The sequence below is a fragment of the Coenobita brevimanus genome, chromosome 14 (genome assembly GCF_032717465.1).
Source record: "Coenobita brevimanus isolate Jiangsu-jjx chromosome 14, ASM3271746v2, whole genome shotgun sequence".
Taxonomy (NCBI): Eukaryota; Metazoa; Arthropoda; class Malacostraca; order Decapoda; family Coenobitidae; genus Coenobita; species Coenobita brevimanus.
In genome coordinates, this window is record NC_136967.1 from 57,674,542 (window position 1) to 57,699,400 (window position 24,859).

The following is a 24,859-nucleotide window of genomic DNA, read 5'->3' on the forward strand; positions in this document are numbered from 1 at the left end:
ACCGTCCGGCAACAAGCGCGTATAAGCAAATGCCCCACCTTGTGCTAAAAAGGCCAGGTTTCACTCTCAATCTGCTACACAAAAGGGGAAGTAGTGATGAACCCTGTTGCATGCCGACGTACTGGATGTTCAAGGCAAATTGCAGTTTGGTTACACTACCTTTCATTTCAGCTTTCACTGAAATTCGTTCTATTTCATTTTCAAAAACTGCTCAACGAGATACCAAAGATAGGAAACGGCATCATCCACATGCTGTGAATAAGAAAGTTTGAACGAACAGCCATGAGCGTCAAGGTCGGTGCAGAGAAAGTTTTAATAAAAGAAAACGTGTTCTACTCCCCGTCGTAGAAAACTATTAAAGGGAAACTTGTTCGTACCCAGTTTGTACTAAGTTCTGTGACGCAACAAACTGTGTCCCTTCTTATTTTTCTGGCCTAAAACCTTGTACGGCATATGGTCCTTATGATATCCTCTACAGTCCTTTTTAAAAACTGCTCCTGTGCTGATACTCTGTCAAGGCAAACTCTTTCGTAATTGCCCAGTTTCACTTTCATGCCTGTTGGGAGTTTGCTCTCATTCAGCCTATTCCAAAGTAGGGAAACCACTGCTAGCTCTCTGACCATCGCCATATTGCTTTCATCCCTTCATTACGATTTTTTTTTTTTAATTAATTCCTGCTGCTACCTGGACTGTTTTTATTTTTAGCTGTGGGGAGACAATTTTTTTTTTTTTTTTTTTTTTTTTCCCATGCGACAGGCCTCTCTGTGTTAAGTAAAACAGTCTGAAAGCAGCAACAGCAAAAGGGCAAACAGTTTTCCTTGGACTGGTTATTTCTTATGCTTATTATTATTATTATTATTTTTATTTATTATTTTTTATTTTTTTTTTTTACTGAACAGAAATGCTTAGCACATTTCTTCTCAACTTTTTATGAGTCAGAATGGATACAATTAGGGGCATTCCACAGACCTTCTTACATTCCTTCCAGATTCCTGGCCATCCCTCTTTTGGAATTTTGATGAAACCTATGCTATCATACTTAAGATACTAACGTCTTTGGAGAAAGTCTAACACATATATATAATTTCAGTACTGTGGAATATGCATTCTATCCTTCCACCAATCAGCAACTGGCGAAGACAGCCACTGCTCTTCTTCTAAAGCTATCAACAGTTGTTTCCTCCAGGTTCTTGTCTTTCACCAAACTTGAAGCCCAAGGAATTTTATCTCTAATGCCTCATTTACTTAATTCCTCCACTTCTCTGCTTGCACCATCTTCCACACGAATATCCACTCAACCTCAGGAACTCCTTCCTATTCTGTCAATATCCTCAGTGTCTCTTTCTCTTGCAAATAAATCCTGAAAAGACTATTCTGCTTCTCTTGCAAAAATCATTTTCACAGAAGCTGCGTGTGTCGGTTTAAATGTGCTTTCTTTAACAGCAATCAGTTACTGACTTTTCTGCCCATGTATGGATTTCAGCTCATATAAGTGGGCCACATACAGGTGTTTTAAACAAGATAGAGTTTAAGGCTTTTCGTCTTATTAATTCCCCTTTCACCCACATTTTTCAATCTCATAAATGCATGAAATTCCTACACCCCAAATACCCCCAGAAAATGCCTCACTTACAGATGACATTACCAAAACAACCCCATGCCACATCAAAGACACATCCTGCACACTGCAACAAGACTACATCAATGTGCCTCAGGCATGGGTTTAAGACAGCAGGCAGTTGATCACCCCAGCCAAAACCCCAACACTCACCACCAAGAGGAATCATAAGGCCAGGTACATTCCTATTATCACTACCTATGCCACCCACCTCCCCCCAGATACACAAACTACTAAGATCCCTGGAGTGTGGCATGTGTTGTGCAGCACTCCATAATGTGCATTATACCATGTAGACCTTGTCTACAAGAGGAGCACGTGTCATCTGTGATTCAACCCAACTCAAATCTAAGCTGGTAACTGAGAAGGGCTTCATGATGTCCTTTATCCAAACCTTGCTAGGTGAACTTGATCAGGTCTATTTAAGGATACCTGAGCTGGGTAGATTTTTGGGGGGAGGACATCTCAGAAAACTATGAGTGTCTGGAGGTGGATGATTACCAAAGACGGTCGGGTAATATTTGTGCAGTGATTAATTTATATGTCTTGTGTGTTGTGTGGCAATGTCAATGAATGACAGGGATGTTTGTTTTTTGCACAGGCTATGAAAATATCTGCGTGCCTCTCATGTCGGCATATTCTCTAACAGAAAGGACTTTGGCATCCCAGTGTAAATGAGTAGTGGGAGTAAGAGTGGTGCCATCACTGATGATGCCTAATGTTCTATATGGACAGCACGTGTCGAAGTGGGTGCTGGATTGGATGGAGGCCAATCACTGATTGCAGGGTAAGGGGGAATGCTTCTTATTGTTGCCTAAAGTCTGTTCCTCTGAGTGCGATGAGTCTAGAAATATCCTGCCTCTTAATATTTTGTCATTATGTGGTCCCAGAAGATGAATCCAGTGTTGTACATCACTCCAAGGATCTTAGTAATGGTTGTGTGTGGCACAGGTACAAAGTTTCGTGTGATGTTAGGAATGTACCTGTCCTCATGACTGCTGCTAGTGGTGAGCGTTGTGGTGGTGTTGGCTTGGGCAATCACCTGCCTGCTGTCTGCAACTCATGCCTGAAGTGTGTTGAGGTAGTGTCTTGTAGTGTGCAGGTTGTGTCTCTGATGTGGCATGAAGTTGTTTTGGAAATATTTACATATGAGGCACTGTTTGTGGGCACTTGGGGTGTAAGAATTTCATGCATGTGTAGACTGAAAAATGTGAGTGAAAGGGGTAGTAACATGCTGGGAGGCCTTAAACTCAACCCTCTTAAAAAAAAGGAAAGGTATACCATGGGAAAGTGTGGGTTAACTCTGTCAGAGTAAATAACTGTACTGGTACGTGGCCCATAAAGGTTCAGTCCTAAGGGTGGCTGAAGTTTATAGTTTACATAATACTGCTCATGATTAATGACTTGTCTCCTCTCTTTAACTGTCTGGACTGATAAGCCTAGCCCTTTTCTCTTACACTCCTGTTGAAGCAAAATAGGACTGGATGAAGGATGGATGGATAAATAAATAATAAAAAGCTACTCACATAATCCAGTCCAAGAGCAGCCTCACTGGAATATTTCTTCAGGACGTTTTCAGTGACTGCCAGCTGTGACCGAGATTCATCGATCACATGATGGAGGTCATCAAGGTCTGAGTCAGAATCCAGGTCGCGTGGTCCTGAAGGCGCCAGGCAGCGAGGGCGGCGGTGGTGCGGGGAACGGCGGCCCCGTGGGTGATGTGGGGGGAGAGGGGAGGCGATGAACCCAGAGAAGGAGGATGCCCCATCGGAGTCAATGTACTTGCGGTAGTCATCTCCAAAGTCCAAAAGGCGTCGGGCAGCCTCCTGATCTAGGTCTTCTGAATAAGGTTCACTCAGGTACTTGTACTCCTAGAAGAGAAAACATACATTTTTTTTTTTTTTTTTTTTTTTTTTTTTTTTAAAGGCACGAAATACCCCATTCAACAATTTTAAGTGATTCTTTTTTCAGTTTATTACTGTGCACTTCAGAATGTATAGAATTCATATCATTATGCCTTTTTGTTGTGCTTTACTGAAAACTTATTTTTAACCTTTAATTACAGATTGAGTACTGGTACTCATATGCTTGTTCTCAACGCTGTTATAAGCAGGGTACATGTACTCCTAAAACTTATGGTAACTGAAATATCTGTATATCAAATGTGCCAGCACAAGTCCCCCATAGTCATGAGCTTAATAAACCAAACCAACACCCACAATTTCTGATTTAAACTGAAAGTGTTACCAAAATCATAATACAATTAATGAACACAGTATTAGAATCATGGAAGTAATAGCTAGAAAATTAAACTGAATCTGATTTTTTCCTTTGTCTTGTTCACCACATAAAATCAGTCAGATCCACCTGTAGTCACTCCTAACAATCCTAGAAAAGACAGGTCATGCAAAAACAGCATTCATCCCATCATGCCTAATTCCTAATTCATTCTCTTTTTGCTTTACTAGACCTTTCCCAATCTAACAACTACAGTACATATGGTTTGTTTTACTATCATCTACAAGTTGGAAACTTTCCTTAATGTAACTGGCTTTGGATTTACTTCAGTACAGCCTATTTGTCAATTTCCCATCCTGCATCATTAAGTATCTTTGGTTATTTGTATTATACAGGCACAGATTACCAATATCATGAAGAAATAAAATTTGATAATTTATAAACACCTATTAGTTTAAAAACCACTATTACCTTTTCATTCTCTTAAACCAATATCCCACTACATGATCAGCATAAAAAAAAAAAAAAAAACTGGTAAAAGAAGCAATCAAGTAAGTGGCCAGTGAGAAGGAACTATCACTATAAGGTATCTCTTGTATTCATCTATGGGGATAAGGGAGAGAGATTACTACCCCCATATCCCTGATCTTCTTTACAGGCAAAGAAAAGGAGCAAAAGTGGGAGTGATGAAAACTCTCTCCTCTTCTCCTTGTCATGAAGTAAGGATGTGGCAAACCCAGAGCTATGCACCAAACAAGCAAGCAGCATTGTATCTCTACACTACAGAATTATTGTACCAGAAGACTCTTTTTCCCCCTGATTCATGATTAATTTTCTAAAGGATCCAAGGACTTTGTATCTCCCCACCCAATGTGGTCATGAGAAGTTAAGTAAGAACGATTAAGCTTTAGTTAGGTTGCGGTATTTTATACAATACAGTAATTCACTTCCTTAAATGACCTTTAGCACTGAAACAGTGTAATACTGTACATCTCATGAACCTCCATGGTATGCAGAACAAGATATAAATATGCATGAAAATTTTCCTCCACCTAGATCTCACCTGGTAAGGATCCCAGGCTTGCTCAGACAAAGAACTCATGTCTTCATGTGTGTTGTGGCCATCTTGGTCACTAGTGCTGCGTGTGGTGTGTCCAGGGCTGCGTGTCAGGGCCAAAGGAAGGGTGGGGCTGACTGGGCGAGAATCATCACTGGAATAGTTGGTCTGCCGAGTGTTGAGAGGAGTCCTGGTGGTGGGTGGCGTCCTTGGCACACCCAGAACAGCACCACAGTCACTCACACACTTTTCTGTAGAGGATGTCATACCCCCTGATCCAGCACGGCAGCCTCCTGGAGAAACAAGATGATTATAGCAAGGATGTGGAATACATGCCTACAAAAGAGTAGTGGGAGATGCATCTATGTGGAATTGTAGGACTTCAGATGAGTAATTTCAAGTAAGTATAAACCATCGTCACTGTATTGCACTGTAAATCAGCTACACTTTATGCTATATATATATATATATATATATATATATATATATATAAATATAAAGGGGGGGGTAGTTATACAATAAAAGTCCTCCAATCTGACCACCAATAATCTGAATATCTCAATTCTCCAAGCTTTTCAAGGCAATTTTTTTTTTTTTTTTTTTTTTTTTTTTCTGGGCTTTCTTCTACCTTTTCTGGCCTTTTAAAGACTTATCTGACTTGGACTTGCCTTGGACTTGGATGTACCTGCCTGCAACTATTCATCAACACTTCTATACACTTCCAGTGCACAGAACAATAACCCATATCACATTCGGTGTTTATTTGGTGATCAAAAACATATCTCTAATGATTTCAAAGGTCCCACCCAATAGTTCGACAAAAACACTAGCCCAAAAGACCCTCAGTCCCCTGCAACTCGGATTACAGGACTTTTACTGTGTATACTGTAATTTATCTATAATGAACACTAAACCTCAAAAACAGGACTAAGTTGCTGTTCCTTCTTTTTCATGGCAGTAAAGATAAAAGTGGTAAGATAACACTGTCTGCTGAGATGAAAATGAATATATAGTGTTTAAATCAATTGTATACTGTACACTGAAGTACTCAATTACTAGTGTTTAGAATCTCAAATAAGTCCTCTCTCATTTATAATTACAGTATTACTAAATATGACAATATTCACCTGAAAAGGAGGAGCTCTTAACGATGAACCTCATAGAGTGAGAACATGTGTCCGAGCCAGATGAGTGGGACTTGGAAAGCCGACGGCAGGGAGAAACCTGGATGTTGTCAGAACCACCAGAAAGGTTAAGTGTAATACCCTCAGAACCAGAATCTGTTCGTCTTCCCTAAAAAATTGAAAAAGAAAATGGATAAGACTTCGTTTTCTTCCTACTGTACAGGGTGGCTGTGCTAAACGTACTCAGCCCCCACTAATGTAGGAAAAACGTATCTATTGACAGCTTGCTAAAGGATTGATGATATTCATACATTACAAAATATAGCCAATTCCTAGTCGAGCATCTACATATCTGATTATTTAAAAAAAAAAAAAAAAAAAAAAAAAAAAAATCTTGGGGAGGTGGCTGCGACATTTTTAGCTATATGAGCAGTCCTACGTTTAAGTGTACAATAAAATTCATCTTAAACTTCAAGCACTGGGACTTACTTAACACGGAACTAATATTCATTTTAAACTTCAAGCACTAGGACTTAAACAACACGGAACTGATTTTTTTTTTTTTTAAATCTTGCACCTCATTTTCTTGTTTGGTTCACTTTCGGTAGGGTTGGCTTAGACTACAACAGGTCAATCTAATAATTACGCTAATGTCTACACAATAAGCATTTTTTTTTTACGTCTCATGTCTGCCATTAATTACTCATTTCTTTAATATTTCAAAACATATTAATATCAATGAAATTACAGTAACACTCCACAAGCTAATGCAAGCTATATGGGCCTTTTATACCTAAGGCGGTGCTAATAAGAAAAAAAAAAATTAATAAAGCCAGCACCTGAAAATGTACATAAAAAAATAAACTGAAAGCCACTCACCAGGGAAAGGTTAGACTTCCTACGTGCCCTGGTTTTCCTTCTTCTGAGTGAGGAGGTGTTGCCAGCTCCAGGTGAAATGCGGCCGCTAGCAGTGGAGGTGACGACGGTGGTGGAGCTGGACAGGCTGGTGTTGAGGGCAGTGGTGTTGGGGGAGTTGGTATTAGTGTTGGGGGAGCTGGTGGTATTGTGGGAGGTGGTGGTGGTATTGGGGGAGCTGGTGGTGGTGTTAGGGGAGCTGGTATTGGTGTTGGGGGAGCTGGTATTGGTGTTGGGGGAGGTGGTGGTGGTGTTGGGAGAGGTTGTGTCACCTGTGGAGGCTTTCTTGCTTCCACCGACGGCTGCATCAGGGGTTGCAGGACCGCTGTGAAGGGGAAAAAAATAATAATTATGGTAGAGAAGTATATGCGATGAGAATTAACCAATCAAGGGGAAAAAAAAAAAAAAAAAAAAAAAAAAAGTAATCAGGGACATGAAGTGTGAGGGATAAAAAAAAACAGCTATCAAATACACATGCACGGCTACCAAAGTCTTGAAATTTTAAACACAAAAATTCAAACACAATGAGAGAGAGAGAGAGAGAGAGATCTTATCTAACGAGTACCTATCAATATTTACAATAATCATGATATCTAAACGTCAATATTTCCATCGCATCAGTTAAACAAATCAGATAAGAGATAAGGCTTTGAGATAACGAAATTTTCCTTTGTTCGACGTACTGATCCTGTGTGTGGGTGGTTCCAAAGTCCTCATCAGGTGGAGGGGACGAACGAGGATGAGTGGAGTGGGACTGCGTGGGCTGAAGTTGAGTGGAGTGGAGCAGAGTGGAGAAGGGCTGAGAGGAGGGGGACTGAGTTGACTGAGATTGAGTGGATTCGGGTTGAGTGGAGTGGTGTCGAGTGGGCTGGCGTTGAATGGAGCCGGGCTGAGTGGACTGACATTGAGTGGACTGGGGATGAGTGGGGTCAGGCTGAGTGCGGCCGAGCTGAGTGGGGTCAGGCTGAGTGCGGCCGAGCTGAGTGGGGTCAGGCTGAGTGCGGCCGAGCTGAGTGGAGAGGTGTTGAGTGGGCTGGGGTTGAATGGAGTCAGGCTGAGTGGACTGGGAATGAGTGGAGTAGGGCTGAGTGGATTGGAGCTGAATGGACTCGGACTGAGTGGAGTTGAGCTGCGTGGACGGGGGCTGAGTGGACTGGAGTTGAGTGGAATGAGGCTGAGTGGAGTGAGGCTGAGTGGAGTGGGTCTGAGTGGAGTGGGTCTGAGTGGAGTGGGGCTGAGTGGAGTGGGACTGAGTGGACTGGAGCTGAATGGGCTGAGGTTGAGTGGGGTCAGGCTGAGTGAGCTGGGGCTGAGTGGACTGGAGCTGAATGGAGTCGGGTTGCGTGGACTGGGGCTGGCTGGACTGGGACTGAGTGGAGTCGGGCTGCGTGGCATGGGGTTGAGTAAAGTAGGGCTTAGTGGGGTCAGGCAGGTCGGGGTGGGGGTGGGGGTGAGTGGGGTGAGGCAGGTCAGGGTGGGGGTGAGTGGGGTGAGACGGGTTGGGGTGGGGAAGAGTGGGGTGAGGCGGGTCGGGGTGGGGAAGAGTGGGGTAAGGCAAATTGGGAAGGGCGTGGGGAAGGTCTTGATGGGGGTTAGGCAGGTCGGGGTGGGGATGCGTGAGGTGAGGTAGGTCGGGGTGGCGGTGTGTGGGGTGAGGCAGGTTGGGATGGGGGGGAGTGGGGTAAGGCAGGTCGGGATGGGGGTGAGTGGGGTAAGGCAGGTCGGGGTAGGAGTGAGTGGGGTAAGGCAGGTCGGGGTAGGGGTGAGTGAGGTAAGGCAGGTCGGGGTGGGGGTGGGTGGCGTAAGGTAGGTCGAAGTATGGGTGAGGCAGGTCGGGGTGAGCGTGAGTGGGATAATGTATGTCGGGGAGGGGATGAGTAGGGCAAGGCAGGTCGGGGTAGGGGTGAGGCAGGTCGGGGTGGGGGTGAGCCGGGCGGGGCGTCACCTCAAGCACCACAATACTCAAGTAGTTGCTCAGCGCCAACATCCTTCCTGACCTCAGTATCTCCCCTTTAAGTCCAAACTCAGGCCATTCCTACTTGTCTCGCCACCACCCCACTATCGACTCGTCTCCGCATGTCGGCACCACAATTCACTTCTTTGTCCATTGCGACGAAACCCACGGCGAAAAATTTGGGTCATTCACAAGCTGCACTCGAAAATTCAACACTTTTCAATAAAGGTTCTGTTATATTTCTCAGTCTTCCTTTGCGACGCCCGAAAATCTTTGTTAACAGCCACAAACTTTCCAACTTTGCCATTGTTTAAGCGGTGTTTCTTTGTTCATTTGGCCAGGTTATATACTCCTTTCCCAGAGTCAAAAGTCTACATTGCACGGCATACATTTTCTGGTGCCTTTTCTTAACCCTTCGTTTACACACAGAGCAGTCCTTCAGCGAAATTAGGGGAGGTATCTTTGTCTGGTGTAAGGGTGGTATGGTGGTGTGATGCAGCAGTGTGGTGTGGAGGTGTATGCGTGAGTGGTGTCTGTGAGGCTGGGTGTTGTGGAAGCAGGGAAGGGAACAGGGTGTGGTTGTGTGTGTGGTGGAGGTGCAGCAGGGGTGGTGGTGGTGTGGACTGAAGTGTGTGAGGCGGGGTGGTGTGGAGGCGCGGCTAGGATGGTGCTGCTGGGTGGTGTGGGTGGCACTGCGGCTGCCGAGGCACTGCGGCTGCCGAGGCACTGAGGGCGGGTGGAGGTCCGTTCGGTGCATCTGCTCTCAACTCCTGCGCTTCGGTTCACTGCCCTTCGCCGCCCCACTGAATCGTGCGAATATTTGATGTGGCCTGGGTGTTGTGGCCAGGCTGGGTCCCGATTAAAACACAAAATTACGAACTTTAAATCACAGACACGCACAAAACGACTTTCAATCACAGACACACACAAAAGAACTTTCAGACACACACAAAAGAACTTTCAATCACCGTCACACACAAAATTACGAACTTTCAATCACAGTCACACACAAAATTACGAATTTTCAATCACCGTCACACACAAAATTACAAACTTTCAATCACAGTCACACACAAAATTACGAACTTTCAATCAGTCACACACAAAATTACGAACTTTCAATCACAGTGCCGTGAATTGTAAAAAATACCAGTGACATTTGGACAAGTTGCATACTGTGGAGATGTTTCGACATGACCTAAATACTTATCTCCACATCAGACATTTTTTTTATATGTAGGCGTAACCATCCTAAAATTACGATCCGTTCTCCGTGGCAACTATGATTTGTTTTTTGTAAGAGGAACCACACACACACACACACACACACACACACACAAATACTGTACAATTCTTCTCTCATTAGTAGCATCCGTCGCTGTAGGACAGTAATATAAAAAACAAGATTTTACTCTTTCCCATCCCTTCCTTCGAGAACCAACCAATCAGTCATAACAAAGTACTGGTCGCAAGTGTGTGAATCCGTGCCGTTGCAAACATGTGAAGGATGATGCAAGTTTCAAGTTTCTTCATGCCGCAAAATGTGCTGGGCCGCCGCCTCACCAAGGACGCGGCGGGATAGTATTTGTCTGAGTCATCCAATTCCAAGGATGGGGGTGGCGGTGGTGGATGACGCTCTCCACCACACCCTACACCACTGCAATCCAATTTTTTTTCTCTATATATACTCTTGCCATCCCCTCTCCATTTCATTCATTTAGGGAGAGTCTTGGAATAGATGTTAATTATAGTCTGTATAATACTTTCTTCACAACACGAAAAGGCTGCAAAAATTCGTGCTAAATCAGTTAATGCCACATGGTGCATTATGTGATTTCTGTACACACATACTAAGCACTATAATTTATACATAAACTTCGAGTTGTTACCTATGTACCGCTGTTTTACATTGGTCATAATAATAATAATAATAATAATAATAATAATAATAAAGGCACAAATATCTACAGGCAATAAGCAGTGAGTGTTGGCAGTGTTACCTACAAACAGAAAACAGAGATTTCCCTGGGATCTCTCTTCTGCAGCGAGGGGTGACCATAATCCACTCTCTCCAAAATTATACGTATCACAACATTTCACACCAAAATATGAAGGCATTTAAGAAGCACGTGGTACAAAGAAGGAATTAAAGAGAGAAACAAGAAAAGAAAGAAGGAAAGAAAAACAAAAAATCGAGAAAAAGGAAATGGAAAAAAAATCAGTTTAATCTGCAAAAATCTGAAATCGACAGAGAAAACGACAAAATTATTATAAATGTTAAAATATTATCATGCCAGCGTGGATGAGGTGTTAAATTACTCCTAAAAGGCTAACCAATCATAGTAAGAGCTCTAATGTGGGCTGTGACAATTATGGTGAGAGATAATCACGTGCAAAACATGGCACAACTCAATTAGGCCCTAACCTGCATCTGGTGTTATTATAAGTGACGAGTTCATTTAAGAGGAACAGATGGAAACTTTGTAAACAGGTTACTGTTCACGGTTCCATTGGCTTTATACCTAATGTTCTACGAGTCACCCCAAAAGGTTCAGCAATCACCCAATACATTACAAACTCTCCACATTACTCGTATTTTCAGTGGGTTTAAATTTTCGAAACTCGTTCAGCCACTGGAGTCAAAAACCGAATAAAAATAATGAAGGGATAGCCAGAACATAACAACAAATATACCATCCAAATACTGGGGTTATTGGATAATTTGGAGTCTCTTTCTATTAGGCAAGTTATAGTACAAGAATGCCTACATGATTCGTCTTTAACTATTATTATAAATTAAACCTAAAAGCGTACGTCCATCACCAGAGGAACATACATTTACATCAACTTTAGTTCTTGAAATGACAGTTTTTTTTTTAGTTTTAAATGTACAGAAAAAAAGAAAACTGCCGTCATCACCCCAAAATATAAAACTTATATATTATCTTCGAAACATCAATACAATACCCTACGTTTACTAATGTCATTTCCGTCCCTTTATCATTCTTCCATCGGTCAAATCCCAGAGCACAATTCGTCATGCTTCTACCAGAGTCAAATCCCAAAGCATAACTCGGTCCACCAGTCAAATCCTAAGGAACAACCAGTAATCCTAAAGAACAACCAATAATTCTTTCGTCAGAGTCAAATCATGCAGCACAACTCTGCATTCTGGCCTGCAACACTGACACAAAGCACGACCATTGTTCCTGCGTTCACAATGGCCTGGAGAGAGTATCGTTCAGCCAGGGATGTCGTCATGTTCCCTGGCTATGCTCTGCTTGTGTTTGTCCGTCTGTTCGCTTGTCTCTATGCATGCTCCCTGCCTGCTCTATCTGTGTGTGTGTGTGTGTGTGTGTGTGTGTGTGTGTGTGTGTGTGTGTGTGTGTGTGTGTGTGTGTGTGTGTGTGTGTGTGTGTGTGTGTGTGTGTGTGTGTGTGTGTGTGCTGGCTTATCTCTGTTAGTTTGTCTAATTTTCCTTATGTACTGATGATAGCCCGTGTGTGTTTTTTTTTTAGCGTGTCTGTTTGCTTCTCTCACAGTCTGCTTGTTTGTACGTTTGCTAGCTTATGTAACTGCGTGCGTTTGTCAGTCTCTCTCTACACATTTACCATCTGTATGACTGTATGACCGCTTGCGTGTCAACCTGCATGCTTGCCTGTTTATCTGTCTGGCTGCTTGTTTGTTTCATTGCTTGCTTCCCTGCCTACCTGCACGTCAGCCCGCATGCTTGTTTATACAGTCTTCCCCTTCTGCCTGCCTGCCTGCCTCATTGTCTGGTGTCTCTGTAAGGCTACAATAATTATTTTTTGTATGCTTGTATGTTTGTCCTTCATCCTTATACAGTTCAGTTATTTTTCCGGATCTAATCACTAAATATATATATGTGTGTGTGTGTGTGTGTGTGTGTGTGTGTGTGTGTGTGTGTGTGTGTGTGTGTGTGTGTGTGTGTGTGTGTGTGTGTGTGTGTGTGTGTGTGTGTGTGTGTGTGTGTGTGTGTGTGTGTGTGTGTGTGTGTGTGTGTGTGTGTGTGTGTGTGTGTGTGTGTGTGTGTGTGTGTGTGTGTGTGTGTGTGTGTGTGTGTGTGTGTGTGTGTGTGTGTGTGTGTGTGTGTGTGTGTGTGTGTGTGTGTGTGTGTGTGTGTGTGTGTGTGTGTGTGTGTGTGTGTGTGTGTGTGTGTGTGTGTGTGTGTGTGTGTGTGTGTGTGTGTGTGTGTGTGTGTGTGTGTGTGTGTGTGTGTGTGTGTGTGTGTGTGTGTGTGTGTGTGTGTGTGTGTGTGTGTGTGTGTGTGTGTGTGTGTGTGTGTGTGTGTGTGTGTGTGTGTGTGTGTGTGTGTGTGTGTGTGTGTGTGTGTGTGTGTGTGTGTGTGTGTGTGTGTGTGTGTGTGTGTGTGTGTGTGTGTGTGTGTGTGTGTGTGTGTGTGTGTGTGTGTGTGTGTGTGTGTGTGTGTGTGTGTCCAATAAAATACACAACTATAAACTCTACTCACAATGCCTGGTTGTCATTGGTTGGCGTCTCTGGGGTGGCGGTAAGGAGGTGGTGGAGGGCCGTTTCAGACACAGAGTAGGGGGCCAGGTCTAGGCGGGTGGCCAGTTGGTACAGCTCACTCACACTCCACGGTCGCTGCTCGCCCGAACGCCTCTTGCGGTTACGAAGCACCACCTGGGGAGAGGACACAGGTGGGAAGGTTAGGTGGGACGCACATTTGAGGGGTTGGGGGTAATGAAGTGGGGGTTAGGTGGGATGGATGTCTTACGAGTGTGGTGGGGATGAAATGGGAGTGATAGATGAAATGTTTGTCAGATGGGGATGGATGTTTTTTAAGTGGGGGTGTCAAGGGGGACGGTTGTTTGTTATGGTGAAAAATGAATTTTTGGCTTGATGAGTGGGTCTCATGACGAAACCATTTCAGGATGCTTAGAATGCTATTGTTGTACTGGGAGATAATATTAAAATATGGATAAAGACAGAGGAGACCGTAGATCAATATAAATAATGGATATTTAAGGTAAGGTCAAACAAAATCATGCTGAGTCAGTTTTTCATAACGACCGAGTATGAATACTGAGCAAACCTGCCGCTATGGGCAGTAAAACCGCAATCACAATAAAGAACCCGGCCGTACCTTATGTTGTGATGCCTCCTGGGTGGGGGGAAGGGGAAGGCGCTCGGAGGTAGGGGTGTTATCAGCGGAGGGAAGGGGGTCACGGGAGCCCTTGAGGGAGCCGCGGTGGGAGCCACGGGTGGAGGTGCCGTGCTGAGTGGCGGTGGAGGCATCCATGTCATCTGATGAGGCGGACTCCACGTCGCTCTCCCCAGTGGTCAGCTCCCCAGATGCGTCACAGGAGTCCATGACAAAGGTGGAAGACAGCTTTGCCTCGCGCCGCTGGGACACCAGCCACTGTCTCACCCGCGCCTGTTTGCTGCCTCCCACGCTGCTGGACCCACTGGAGCCACTCAGTGGCAGAAGGTGGGGTCGCGGTGACACTATAGGTGGAGGCTCCTCACTTTCAGCCTCCCGTACCAGCCGTTCTGCGTCACACACCAGTTTGCTCAGGGACTCCTTGCTGATGGACCGTTGCACTTCGGTCTGCTGTGGAGTCTGTTGCTCTTGCTGGGGTTGCTGCTGCTGGTCACCACCATCCTGCTGTTGTGCAGGTTGCTGGATAGGGGTTCCACCATCACTGCCCGTGTCCATGTGTTCGTGAGCCGTCATTTCCTCCTCAGCGCTGAGTTCCACGTCACTGGGTATGTTGGAGTTAAGCCAGTCCAAGTCATCAGGTACAGCAGTGTCAATGATGCGCTGCAGCGCCTCGTGGTCCACTTCCTCGTCACAACTGAATTCCAGCCTGGTGCGGGCAGCACGGCGCAGCGTGGTGGTGGTACTGGTTGACCGTCGTCGCACTTGGATCACGCGGTTGCGGTCTGGGTGGCACTCCACCAAGTTGAGGTTGGTCTGGCAGGCGGCCGAGATGGAGCCTGGCTCCTCTGTATCTGTGTCCTGGTGCTTGAAGTCAAAGATGGCGCAGTTAGGTGACGGTCGCTCCACGTTGGTGCAGCTGGTCTTGGAGGGCGAATCCCTCACATTGCTCTTCTCACCAGCACCGGAGGTCTCCTCTGGGGCACTCTGTATGGCCGTGGACTCTGTCTCGGTGGTGGGGGTCGGCACTGAGGGGTTGCCGTTCACCTGGTTGGCGTTCTCCATGTGTTCGTTTGTGTTGGTTGGCGTTGTAGTGGTTGTTGTGGGTGTCTTGGGAGTGTCGTGGATCATGTCATCAGTGTGAGGGAGGGAGGGAGCACAGCGGGCACGCACTGTGTCCAACCCCACGCTGCCCACCATCACAGGAGCCACCTTGCCGTCGTCTGAGGAAGGGGCTACAGGGGCGTCCGTGCACTGCTGTTGTTGCTGCTGCTGCTGGTCAGGGTCCACCAACATTGGTTCTGGTCCAGTGCGGAGGGTGACGGGCATGAGAGGCGCCGCACCACTCTCGCTCACACAAACGTAGTCATCCTGTTCAACCCCAAAGTAAATTAATTAGTTCAAGGAAGTGTCAGTTACCACTACAATCCACTATATTCACTGGCAGACACAAGAGCCCATACCACTATTGCCTAACAGTACCTTCCAACAAATCTGAAGGTATAGCGCATCTACAGTTAACCCTTCAATCACAGGATATGGCTGTGGGTTCTTGCTACCTCCAGACGATTCCAATTAGCTCAGAAGAAACTTAGAAGTGAAAAAAAAAAAAAAAAAAACACACACACACACACACTCACTAATATAGGTCCTTCCCAAGAACAATCAAATAGTTTGAAGGTAGCAACAATGATACGCAAAAATCCAGTACATCCTCAGTCTAAATGGGCTAACACATTTGGCTGAGGGTGGTAAAGGTGGGTAAAAGAGACGACCTACATGAGCCACACACAGCAGGTGCGCTAGAGAGGCCACCGCGTCCCTCCACATGACGGACATTATGCTGGGCCGTGGCAGGGAAGAAGAGTGAGGGGGCAGGAAGAGTTACAGGGAAACGTGGGGCGGGAACACGAAGGGGAAATTGAGGAAGGAGGAACGCTAAATAAAACTAAGGAGATAAATATAGACAATAGGAAGTAGGGCCAGACGGTAAATTAAGAAACACCGCATACAAGAAATTACTGGGTAGGTATGAGGAACAGGACTACGTGGATTCAGCAAGAAGGGGAAGGACAAGGAAAAAAAATCACAGAATATTAGACAGTGAGAAGAGCCACACACATCAAAATATAGAAGGAAGAAAATACGGACAAGGTCAAACAAGGGACAGATAAGGAAGAATCACAAATAGAAATGGCAAGGCGAGTCACACAAGAACCACGATAAAAAATAGCATTAAGAACCACACAAAACACCAAAGTAAAAGGGACTAATGAGACTAAGTGGGCAAGGTAAAACAGGAGAGAGAAAAGGAAGAACCAGAGAAATAAAATAACAGCCACACAGATAAGAACTACAGTATAAGAAATAGAAATAGGAGCCACACACTGGTCAAGATAAAATGGGAATAAATGACTAGGGTAAATCCACACTCATCAAGGTAAAAGGAGATTAAAGGGAATAAATGACTAGGGTAAATCCACACACATCAAGGTAAAAAGGGATTAATGGAACTATATGACTAGGGTAAATCCACACCCATCAAGGTAAAAAAAGGATTAAAGGAACTATATGACTAGGGTAAATTCACACCCATAAAGGTAAAAAGGGATTATCAGTAGAAGGTAAATCCCGACGCACTGAGAACACTGGGGAGGGAGCGGTCGGGGGAGCAGCCAGGGCAGCACTGGGAGGCAACACCATGACTGCCCAGGTGTAGGGAGGCAGCACCCTATCAGTAGCGTCCATGTCGAGTCGCACGCACGCTGTCACTCCATCACCCCCTCTAGATCCACTACAGTCGACAACTACTACACCCAATCATATACTCTTCCTAATACCAGCAACCATAGAGCGAAATCTCAAATGTACACAGATATACAAGAGCATAATGTAAACATGCTGAATATAATCGCTGGTTGTTACAAAATTATTCACGATCGGTGCCTCCCAGCGCTCCTCTGACTATACTGTTGCTATCTGGCTTATCTATATTGTCAGCCAGCTATCTACCACGCTATCAACAAGCACGAGAGACTATCAGTAACCCCTCATTGCTCGTAACGTGACCTAGGGGAGAATGAGTCACACACAAAAAAAATGTTAAAGGGCCATCTGGGGCACACTCCAAGTTGCAATATAGATAAGTACATCTGCAAATGCAAAAAATAAATATGATGAAAATGGAAAAAAAAAACAATACCAGTGCAAATTATTTCGTTAACCATACCTTAGGTGGATGGTTTCAGAAACTAACTTTACAGGTTCATGCGGAAAAATGTAAGATTCATGCACTTTATGGAAAAAAACAGCACATCATAATTCTGATCCCCAAAAGCTTAGACTATGCATGCGAAGCGAGACTCATGTGCAGCGGTGAGGAGGGTTAGTAGAAGGGACGCTGGGCAGAGGATAGTCTGATGTAAGTGAATTAAGTCGCTGCAGAGTAAAAGGAAGCGGTAAAAAAATCCAAGTGGTAGACTGTGATTTGGGGGAAACTGCGATTCTTGTTATGTAAGCTTGGAGTTAGCGGCAGGTGGAGAGGAGTCATGGAAGTTGCTAATTTGCGACAGGTGCTTAATTCAGGGTCGTATTCTGAGGCTCTGGAGATTCCTTAACATCTGTCCTTTAGCGATTTAATCCATTACACCTCCCTACCATCCTGTATGTTAAAGATACAACTACGTCCGTATTATAACCATGTAAAGTACATGTAAAAATTAAGGTGTAATGAAAAAATAAATCGCTAAGGAAACAGTACCTCTGAATCAGTCACCTAGAATACGACTCTAAAAGAAGTGAAGAATCTGCTGTTAAGAAAGCTTTGGGTTAACGGCAGGCGGTAAAATCAGCGAGTAATGAAAGGTGCTAAATTTGCGACAGGTGGCGAACTCCGAGTCATGTAAGTGGGGAGTCAGCGGGAGGTGGCGAGGCCGTGTTTGTTTACCTTGGTCTCGCGAGGGTGGCCACGGCAACACGAGGCGGCCGGCGAGGGCTGCTACGTGGCCGGGCAGAGGTGGTGGTGGTGGTGGTGGTGAGGAGAGAGAGAGAAGGTGGTCAGTGAGGGTGCAGGAAATAACACACTCGTCTTAACCTGTTCAGACCTCACACGTGGTTGGGATATAGCGTTGGTGAGGCGGGGTGGGTGAATAGCAACACCACAACGAATGACAAAAGTTGCATCACACTGAACTCCATCCGTCACATGTCCTTAGACAGATATTACTATCAGACGCGTCACTTACGTAACATTTTCACTTGGATTTTGATACTAATTCAGTCCAAAGATCACTGCCACTTTACGATTATTCCAATACTGCTCAGTGTCATCACGATTTTATGGTGGAAATGTGTCTTCTCATAAAGTACAATAAACCATTATTTCATGGAATGACTAATGACTATTCAAGGACATGGAAACAATGCAGTATTTACACACCTGCAGGATGCGATAATACTGGATATACACGGTATCCGATTTAGAAATATATATATAAAAAATTAAGAAGTCACTGCACAGAAAAATTGTTGGTCTGATATTGGTTTAATCACACATCTAAGGAATACCCGCAGCCCGCCCTTGCTGGAGTCTGCCTGTCCTCAAACATGATGCTAAATCGTCGACAACACACCGCGGAAACCGTCTGTGGACTGAGTGACGATGGAAATTCAGGTGTGTATCATAATCCTTTAGGCGAGAAGGAAGGTGTGCAGAGAAGGAAGGGTGATGCAACAACGCCCAGAGTGATGAGTGATAGTGTTCCGTGTGTGGTGATACTCTGAGCCTGTGTGGTGATAGTGAGAGGCCTGATGCAACTACTGTACGGAAAAATAAATAGGTGACATCGAATTACAAGTGGCTTTCTGCAGATTTCGTGACACTTCTTCACGAGTGATTTAGTCTGCATGTCACACCTCTTCATCATCTTATGTGTTACTGAGCAAACTGTGTCGATATAAAAACAATATAAACATCACACAAGATAATGTTTTCACGTGTAATATGCAGAATGAATCGCCTAGAAAGAGGAATCACGAAGCCTACAATACGACTTATAAAACGACACACAGACTAATTTACAACTATTTAATTACGTCAGCCCCAGGATGCCTTCCACTTCATTCTTGGTGACGTCACACTTCCACTTCATTCTTCCTGACGTCACACTTCCACTTCATACTTCCTGACGTCACACTTCATTCTTTTGATGTCACAATTCTTTCACTTCATTCTTGCTGACGTCACACTTCATTCTTTTGACGTCACAATTCTTTCACTTCATTCTTGCTGACGTCACACTTCATTCTCTTGATGTAACACTTTCACTTCATTCTTGCTGACGTCACACTCTTCCATTCAGTTTAAAGGAGCAACAAAGAAGTGGAGGAGATGGATATGTGCTAATTATCTCACTCCCTCAGTTCTAAAAATCCCTTACACTGAATAAGCTCGTGTGAAACTGCAAGATAAACACAAAAGGCGTCGTAGGGCTGAAAGGGATGGATGATAAGGGAGACAGGAGACACCCGCAATCACAGGAAGACAGACGAGAGTGAAAAGCAGGTTACAAAGACCACAAGAATGCAGTGAGAAGGACCCCAGGCAGTGAAATCCCATCTACAGCAGTGACAGGCCCCGTGACTGCGTGATGTGCCCAAAGATTCAGTGGAAAAAAAAAAAAAAAGGTGCTGCTACTACTACTACTAAAAATAATAATTTCCTCTGACCCTTTTATATTATCATCATCATCAATCATCTGACTCTCACATCATCATCATCGTCATCAACCATTACCATCATCACCATCATCTGACTTTTGTATCGTTATTAATCAACACCATCATCATTCCTACCCTTTTACCCCTACCTATGAGAGAAGCAAAGAGGGAGAACCACCAAACGAATGCCCAGTCAAATATTAACTGTAAAAAAAATAGTCTGAAAAGTTAATGAGGAATGATTAACAAGATGTAATGACGAAAACACGAATATACACACTCATAAAACCAATGGAAAAAAATGGTGAAAATGAGTAAATAACACACACACACACACACACACACACACACACACACACACACGTAATATGATCAGTCTGTGAGCACGTGACAGCCAACCTCTTCACCCTGACGATGCATTTTCTATTTTTGCCACGTCCAAACAATCTTACGTAGCTTGAGGGATTTTTCCAACTGGACGGGTTAGATCCAGCCTTCATTAACCCCTCCACAGCCAAAAGTCCTCCCTTAGCTTAATAAAATCGTCTGTTCGTAGCTTAAACAACGGGTCAACTGGATAACACGAACAATAACACGAGAGCAGAACATTATCACAGACACAATAACACACGCGACGACCGCAGACTGGTACCGTGTGTGCGTGTGTGTGTGTGTGTGTGTGTGTAAACAAAAGGATCACGTGGCTATCCAGGTACTCTCTCTCTCTCTCACCTCAATGTAGGACCCCGCGTCGGAAAGACTGGAGTCGTAGATGACCCAGCGGCGGGCCCTATGGTGGCGTCTGGGGGGGCCGGAGGTGAGGGGAGGGGCAAGGAGGTTGGAGGAATGAGGGGTGCGGGGGCCAGGTGAGGGGGAGGGGCAGGGGGAGGCGGCGCAGGAGGAGGCGCAGGAGGACCCACAGGACACAGAGGAGGTGGACAGACGGCGTAGTTTGTTGACAGGCTCGTCCTCGGAGTCACTGCACGAGGAGCTGACGGGTTCCTGGAGAGAAGAAGAACAGGGACGAGTTAGAGAGAGACAAGAGCCATAATATCCCCAGTGAGTACTATGCCAACTATGATCAAAATAATATGCTATAATCATCAAACTACTAAGCTAACTCAATCGGTAGAGAGGTGGCCTGCAGTCCTGACGGACCCAGGTTCGAATCCCGGCTGGGGCAGGGAACAGTTTAAGGATTTGAATTTCATTAAATCAGGCTATACTGATCTACCAGAAGACCCGCCGACATGTCGTAAAAATACCCTCGCTAATACCAATACACCAGTCCTGCATGAGACAGCCCTAGCATGTATTCAATATGGACGGTGGGTGTTAGCGCTGAAGTGATGACATGTAGAGCTGTATGGTATGTAGGAGGACTGCTGGGCCTTGATAGCAGGCTGTGAAGCCTATGCCCAGAGTCGGGGGGGAAAAAAAAAAAAAAAAAAAAAAAAAACTACAGTATAATTATCAACCTACTATGCTACGATAATCAAAATATTCAAATACCAATCCTATTTTAAAAACACAAGTAACTATCAACTTTTAACGTCATCCATTCCTTTCTTCATCATTGCAAGTGGTCATTTCCTCACCACCACTGTTTTCTTCACTTTTATAACTAATACAATTATAAAATTAGTCAGCTCTTATTATCAGGCTTATCTCACCTATCCATATGTCACTGCAGCCGTGGTCAAACTTCTGTACTTTAATTTTGTACAACTATCCATTAACAATACGAGATGCAAGCAGAATACACACCCAGCTCTTGAATAATAAAAATAATAATAATAATAACAATAACAATAATAATAATAACAATAATAATAATAATAATAATAATAAATTTGCTGCATATAATCTTCAACCCCGCGAATGCAATCTCCAAACAACTTTCTTCAATTAAAATATTTATGTGAAATGGAGATGATTTTAGAGGCAGCCTTCATTGCTCCATCCACTGCTACGGACCAGGCACTCTTCAAAGATAATAATATCAAAGAAACGTCTGATGCTGATTAGACACAAAATGTTCTGCCTGGCTTTATCTTATCACTGCTTTCTCCATGTGTGGGTATAATTCTCCCATCTCAACGTTTTACGGGACTGTGAAATAGAGGAACGTTACGGTGACGCATTCCGATTTGTATTGGGCGACACAAGGCCTCCGCAGTGTGTTTGCGTGTGGCGGCACGTAGGTATGTCACACCACAATACGCTCCGGACATTCTCTAGCCACACACACACAACACACACACACACACACACACACACACACACACACACACACACACACACACACCTCAACGCTACTTCAAGGCCAGTTGTGCAATCATCTAAACCACATCCTTATTGGTATCGATTATGTGAAGTGCTTATTAGATTAAATTGGCTTACTAACACCAAAACCAAAAAGCTCTCTCTCTCTCTCACACATCATAATTTCATACCGCAAAGAAAAACTCATAAGCAAAACACAATATAACATTCTTTTTTAATTCCAACCTAGCATATGTGAATTAAAGATAAAAATAATGACACACCACTTCAGAGGACATCAACCCTTGCCACCTTATGAAATTTTATTCATCTTGAGAGAGAGAGAGAAATTCAACTCTTTCGTGGGGTTAACCTGCTCATGTTACTCCTATCAAACTAACAATCTCCTTCCTCTGGTTTCTAGACTGATAGCTGAAGCAGTGCAAGCAATCCAACACTCCCTCCCCACCACACACCCACACCGCAGCAACCTGATCCTCCCTTGCGCACACTCCCCCCCCCCCACACCTGCTCAGCTACTCCACACCTGCCTCAATACCACATACCTACCTAACCACCTCAACCTATCTAAATACTCCACTGAATATACCAGACTCCTGGCTAAATTACTCTCAACAAGGCATCCCTCTTAATAAATTACTTCATACGTTTCTTATCACAGCATATCCAGCACCTTACTACATAGCCTACCTTCTTGACAAGGCATCCTTCATTAATTAATCTGTTTCCTGTGTTTCTGGGACTAAGCACTCGACACACACGTTCAGCACACAACATTTGCCTCAACACTCCAAGATTGTCTAAACGCCTCACATTTACCAATACATTTACCAATACATCTCACTTCCCAGGCACCACGTACCTGCAGAACATCCTACACATATCAGAGCACCTTACAATTACCTCACCCCCGCACACCTGTCTGAGCCCGGCACACCTGCGTACCATAAACCTCTATCCACCGGTCCACAAATATCTAGCATTCCAGCCCACGCATACATAAACATTCCATGCCTCTCTAAGTATCCCACACGTATCTTAGTGCGGCACACCTGACTCAAAACACCTACGAATACCGGCACCTCACTTCCACACACTTGTCTAAACACCACACAGATATAAAACAGCTCATTCACTGTAACTCAGAGCATTTCGTCCTTTAGCAGCTTATATCCCGTAGTTCAGAGGCAGGAAAAGACAATGCTATAGTCCTAGATCCTTTCCATCGCACTTTATCATGACGAGCACCATATTTCATTATTAATCCCATGCTACGGCACAGCACCGAAGATGTCCACGGAAATATAATAGAAAGCAAACAGCAACAGCCCCAACGAGAGAGAGACTACTATGACTTTGGCCTGTATTTTGATGCTCCCTAGCACCTCTTGCTTTGCGATTTATTTTTGAATATGGCAAGTTAATATCCTTTTGTACGCTATTTTTGCAAAGTATGGCAATATTGGAAGGATTGGCTTAACACAGAATAGGACAGTAATGTGTAATAAACAAAATAAATCGCCTAGGTAGTGATGTTAGGGAGCTTCCTTAGCTGACGAGAATACAGGCCTATATCTGTGAGTAGAAGATAAAAATAGGAAAACATGATGGCAAGATCACGTCTAGCTAAAGTGAAATGAGTACACACACACACACACACACACACACACACACACACACACACACACACACACCAGTAACTATACCAACGTCTGCCTTTCTCACCTTCCTAACCAAATCATTCCTAACTCAGTATCACACACCTGTTAAGCGCTCTACACCTCCCTAACCACCTCACAATTACCTGGTACCTCACATCTTACCTATCCTCACCTCACCTCACCTCACATCCGCCTGTCTGCTGCCTGGAGGTGGGGGCGTTGAGTGGATGTGGTGGGGGTTGTGTGGGTGTGGTGGGGGTTTGTGTGGGGTTGGGGGGGTTGTGTGGGGTTGGGGGGGTTGTGTGGGGTTGGGGGGGTTGTGTGGGGTTGGTGGGAGGTTGTGTGGGGTTGGTGGGAGGTTGTGTGGGGTTGGAGGGGGGCCTGATTCACCTGCGTTCAAAATTTTAGCTCATGGTTGTGAATTCTGAGGCGTGAAAAATGAAAATGTGTCAACTTTTCTGCTTAAATTTATCTTTGGATCAGTTATATTGGTGTGTGGGTTGAAAATATGACAAGAAGCTAATCTCGAATGCTGAGAGAAGAAAAAGAACAATTTTCTCTCTCTCTCTCTCTGACCTCAATACATCAAGCGTGAAGGACTCTCGAAGTGTCAATAAAAGGTCACTGGATCGACACGAGAGAGGCAGGGCACGGAAAGTGAAAGAATTGTCCTTTTTGTGTGAGATCTGAGAATAGGAGAGAAGAGTAGAATAGAGGAGAGGAGAGGAGAAGAGAGGAGAGGGAGAGGGAGAGGAGAGGGGAGGGAAGAGCAGAGTCGAACAGAGGAGTCAAAGAGTGGAGCGAGGAGAGGAGAGCAGAACATAGGAGGGAGGAAAGTAGAGAGGAGAAGAGAGGAGAGGAGAGAGGTGAAGTGAGGTGGGGAGGAAGGGGGAGAAGGGCGGGGAGGGAAAGAGAGGAGACAGGGGAAGAGGAAACATGGTGAGAGGGAAGGGAGGGGGGGAGGGGAGGGAAACAAAGAAGGGAACCGGATGGGAGGGGATGGAATAAGGGAGATAGGGGGTGGGGAAACAAAGCAAACGGACAGGGGGAGGGGGAAGGAGGCTGGGGGAGGGGGAAGGAGGTTGGGGAGGGGAAGGGGGAACAGGGGAAAGAGGAATAAGGAAAAAAAAAAAAACGAGACAGGGCAG

General features: G+C 44.7%; 1 protein-coding gene across 1 annotated transcript in view; it reads right to left on the reverse strand.

Annotated features, from left to right (window-relative positions):
• klar (klarsicht) overlaps nucleotides 1-24,859 on the reverse strand; it is a 441,086-nt gene that overhangs the window by 76,755 nt on the left and 339,472 nt on the right. The window contains exons 10-17 of the mRNA XM_080265346.1: nucleotides 20,497-20,766; nucleotides 17,993-18,040; nucleotides 14,032-15,417; nucleotides 13,396-13,568; nucleotides 6,917-7,277; nucleotides 6,041-6,206; nucleotides 4,920-5,206; nucleotides 3,145-3,489 (exon numbers count right to left, since the gene is read on the reverse strand). Coding sequence (XP_080121472.1) covers nucleotides 3,145-3,489; nucleotides 4,920-5,206; nucleotides 6,041-6,206; nucleotides 6,917-7,277; nucleotides 13,396-13,568; nucleotides 14,032-15,417; nucleotides 17,993-18,040; nucleotides 20,497-20,766 — 3,036 coding nt within the window. The remainder of the gene's footprint in view (nucleotides 1-3,144; nucleotides 3,490-4,919; nucleotides 5,207-6,040; nucleotides 6,207-6,916; nucleotides 7,278-13,395; nucleotides 13,569-14,031; nucleotides 15,418-17,992; nucleotides 18,041-20,496; nucleotides 20,767-24,859) is intronic.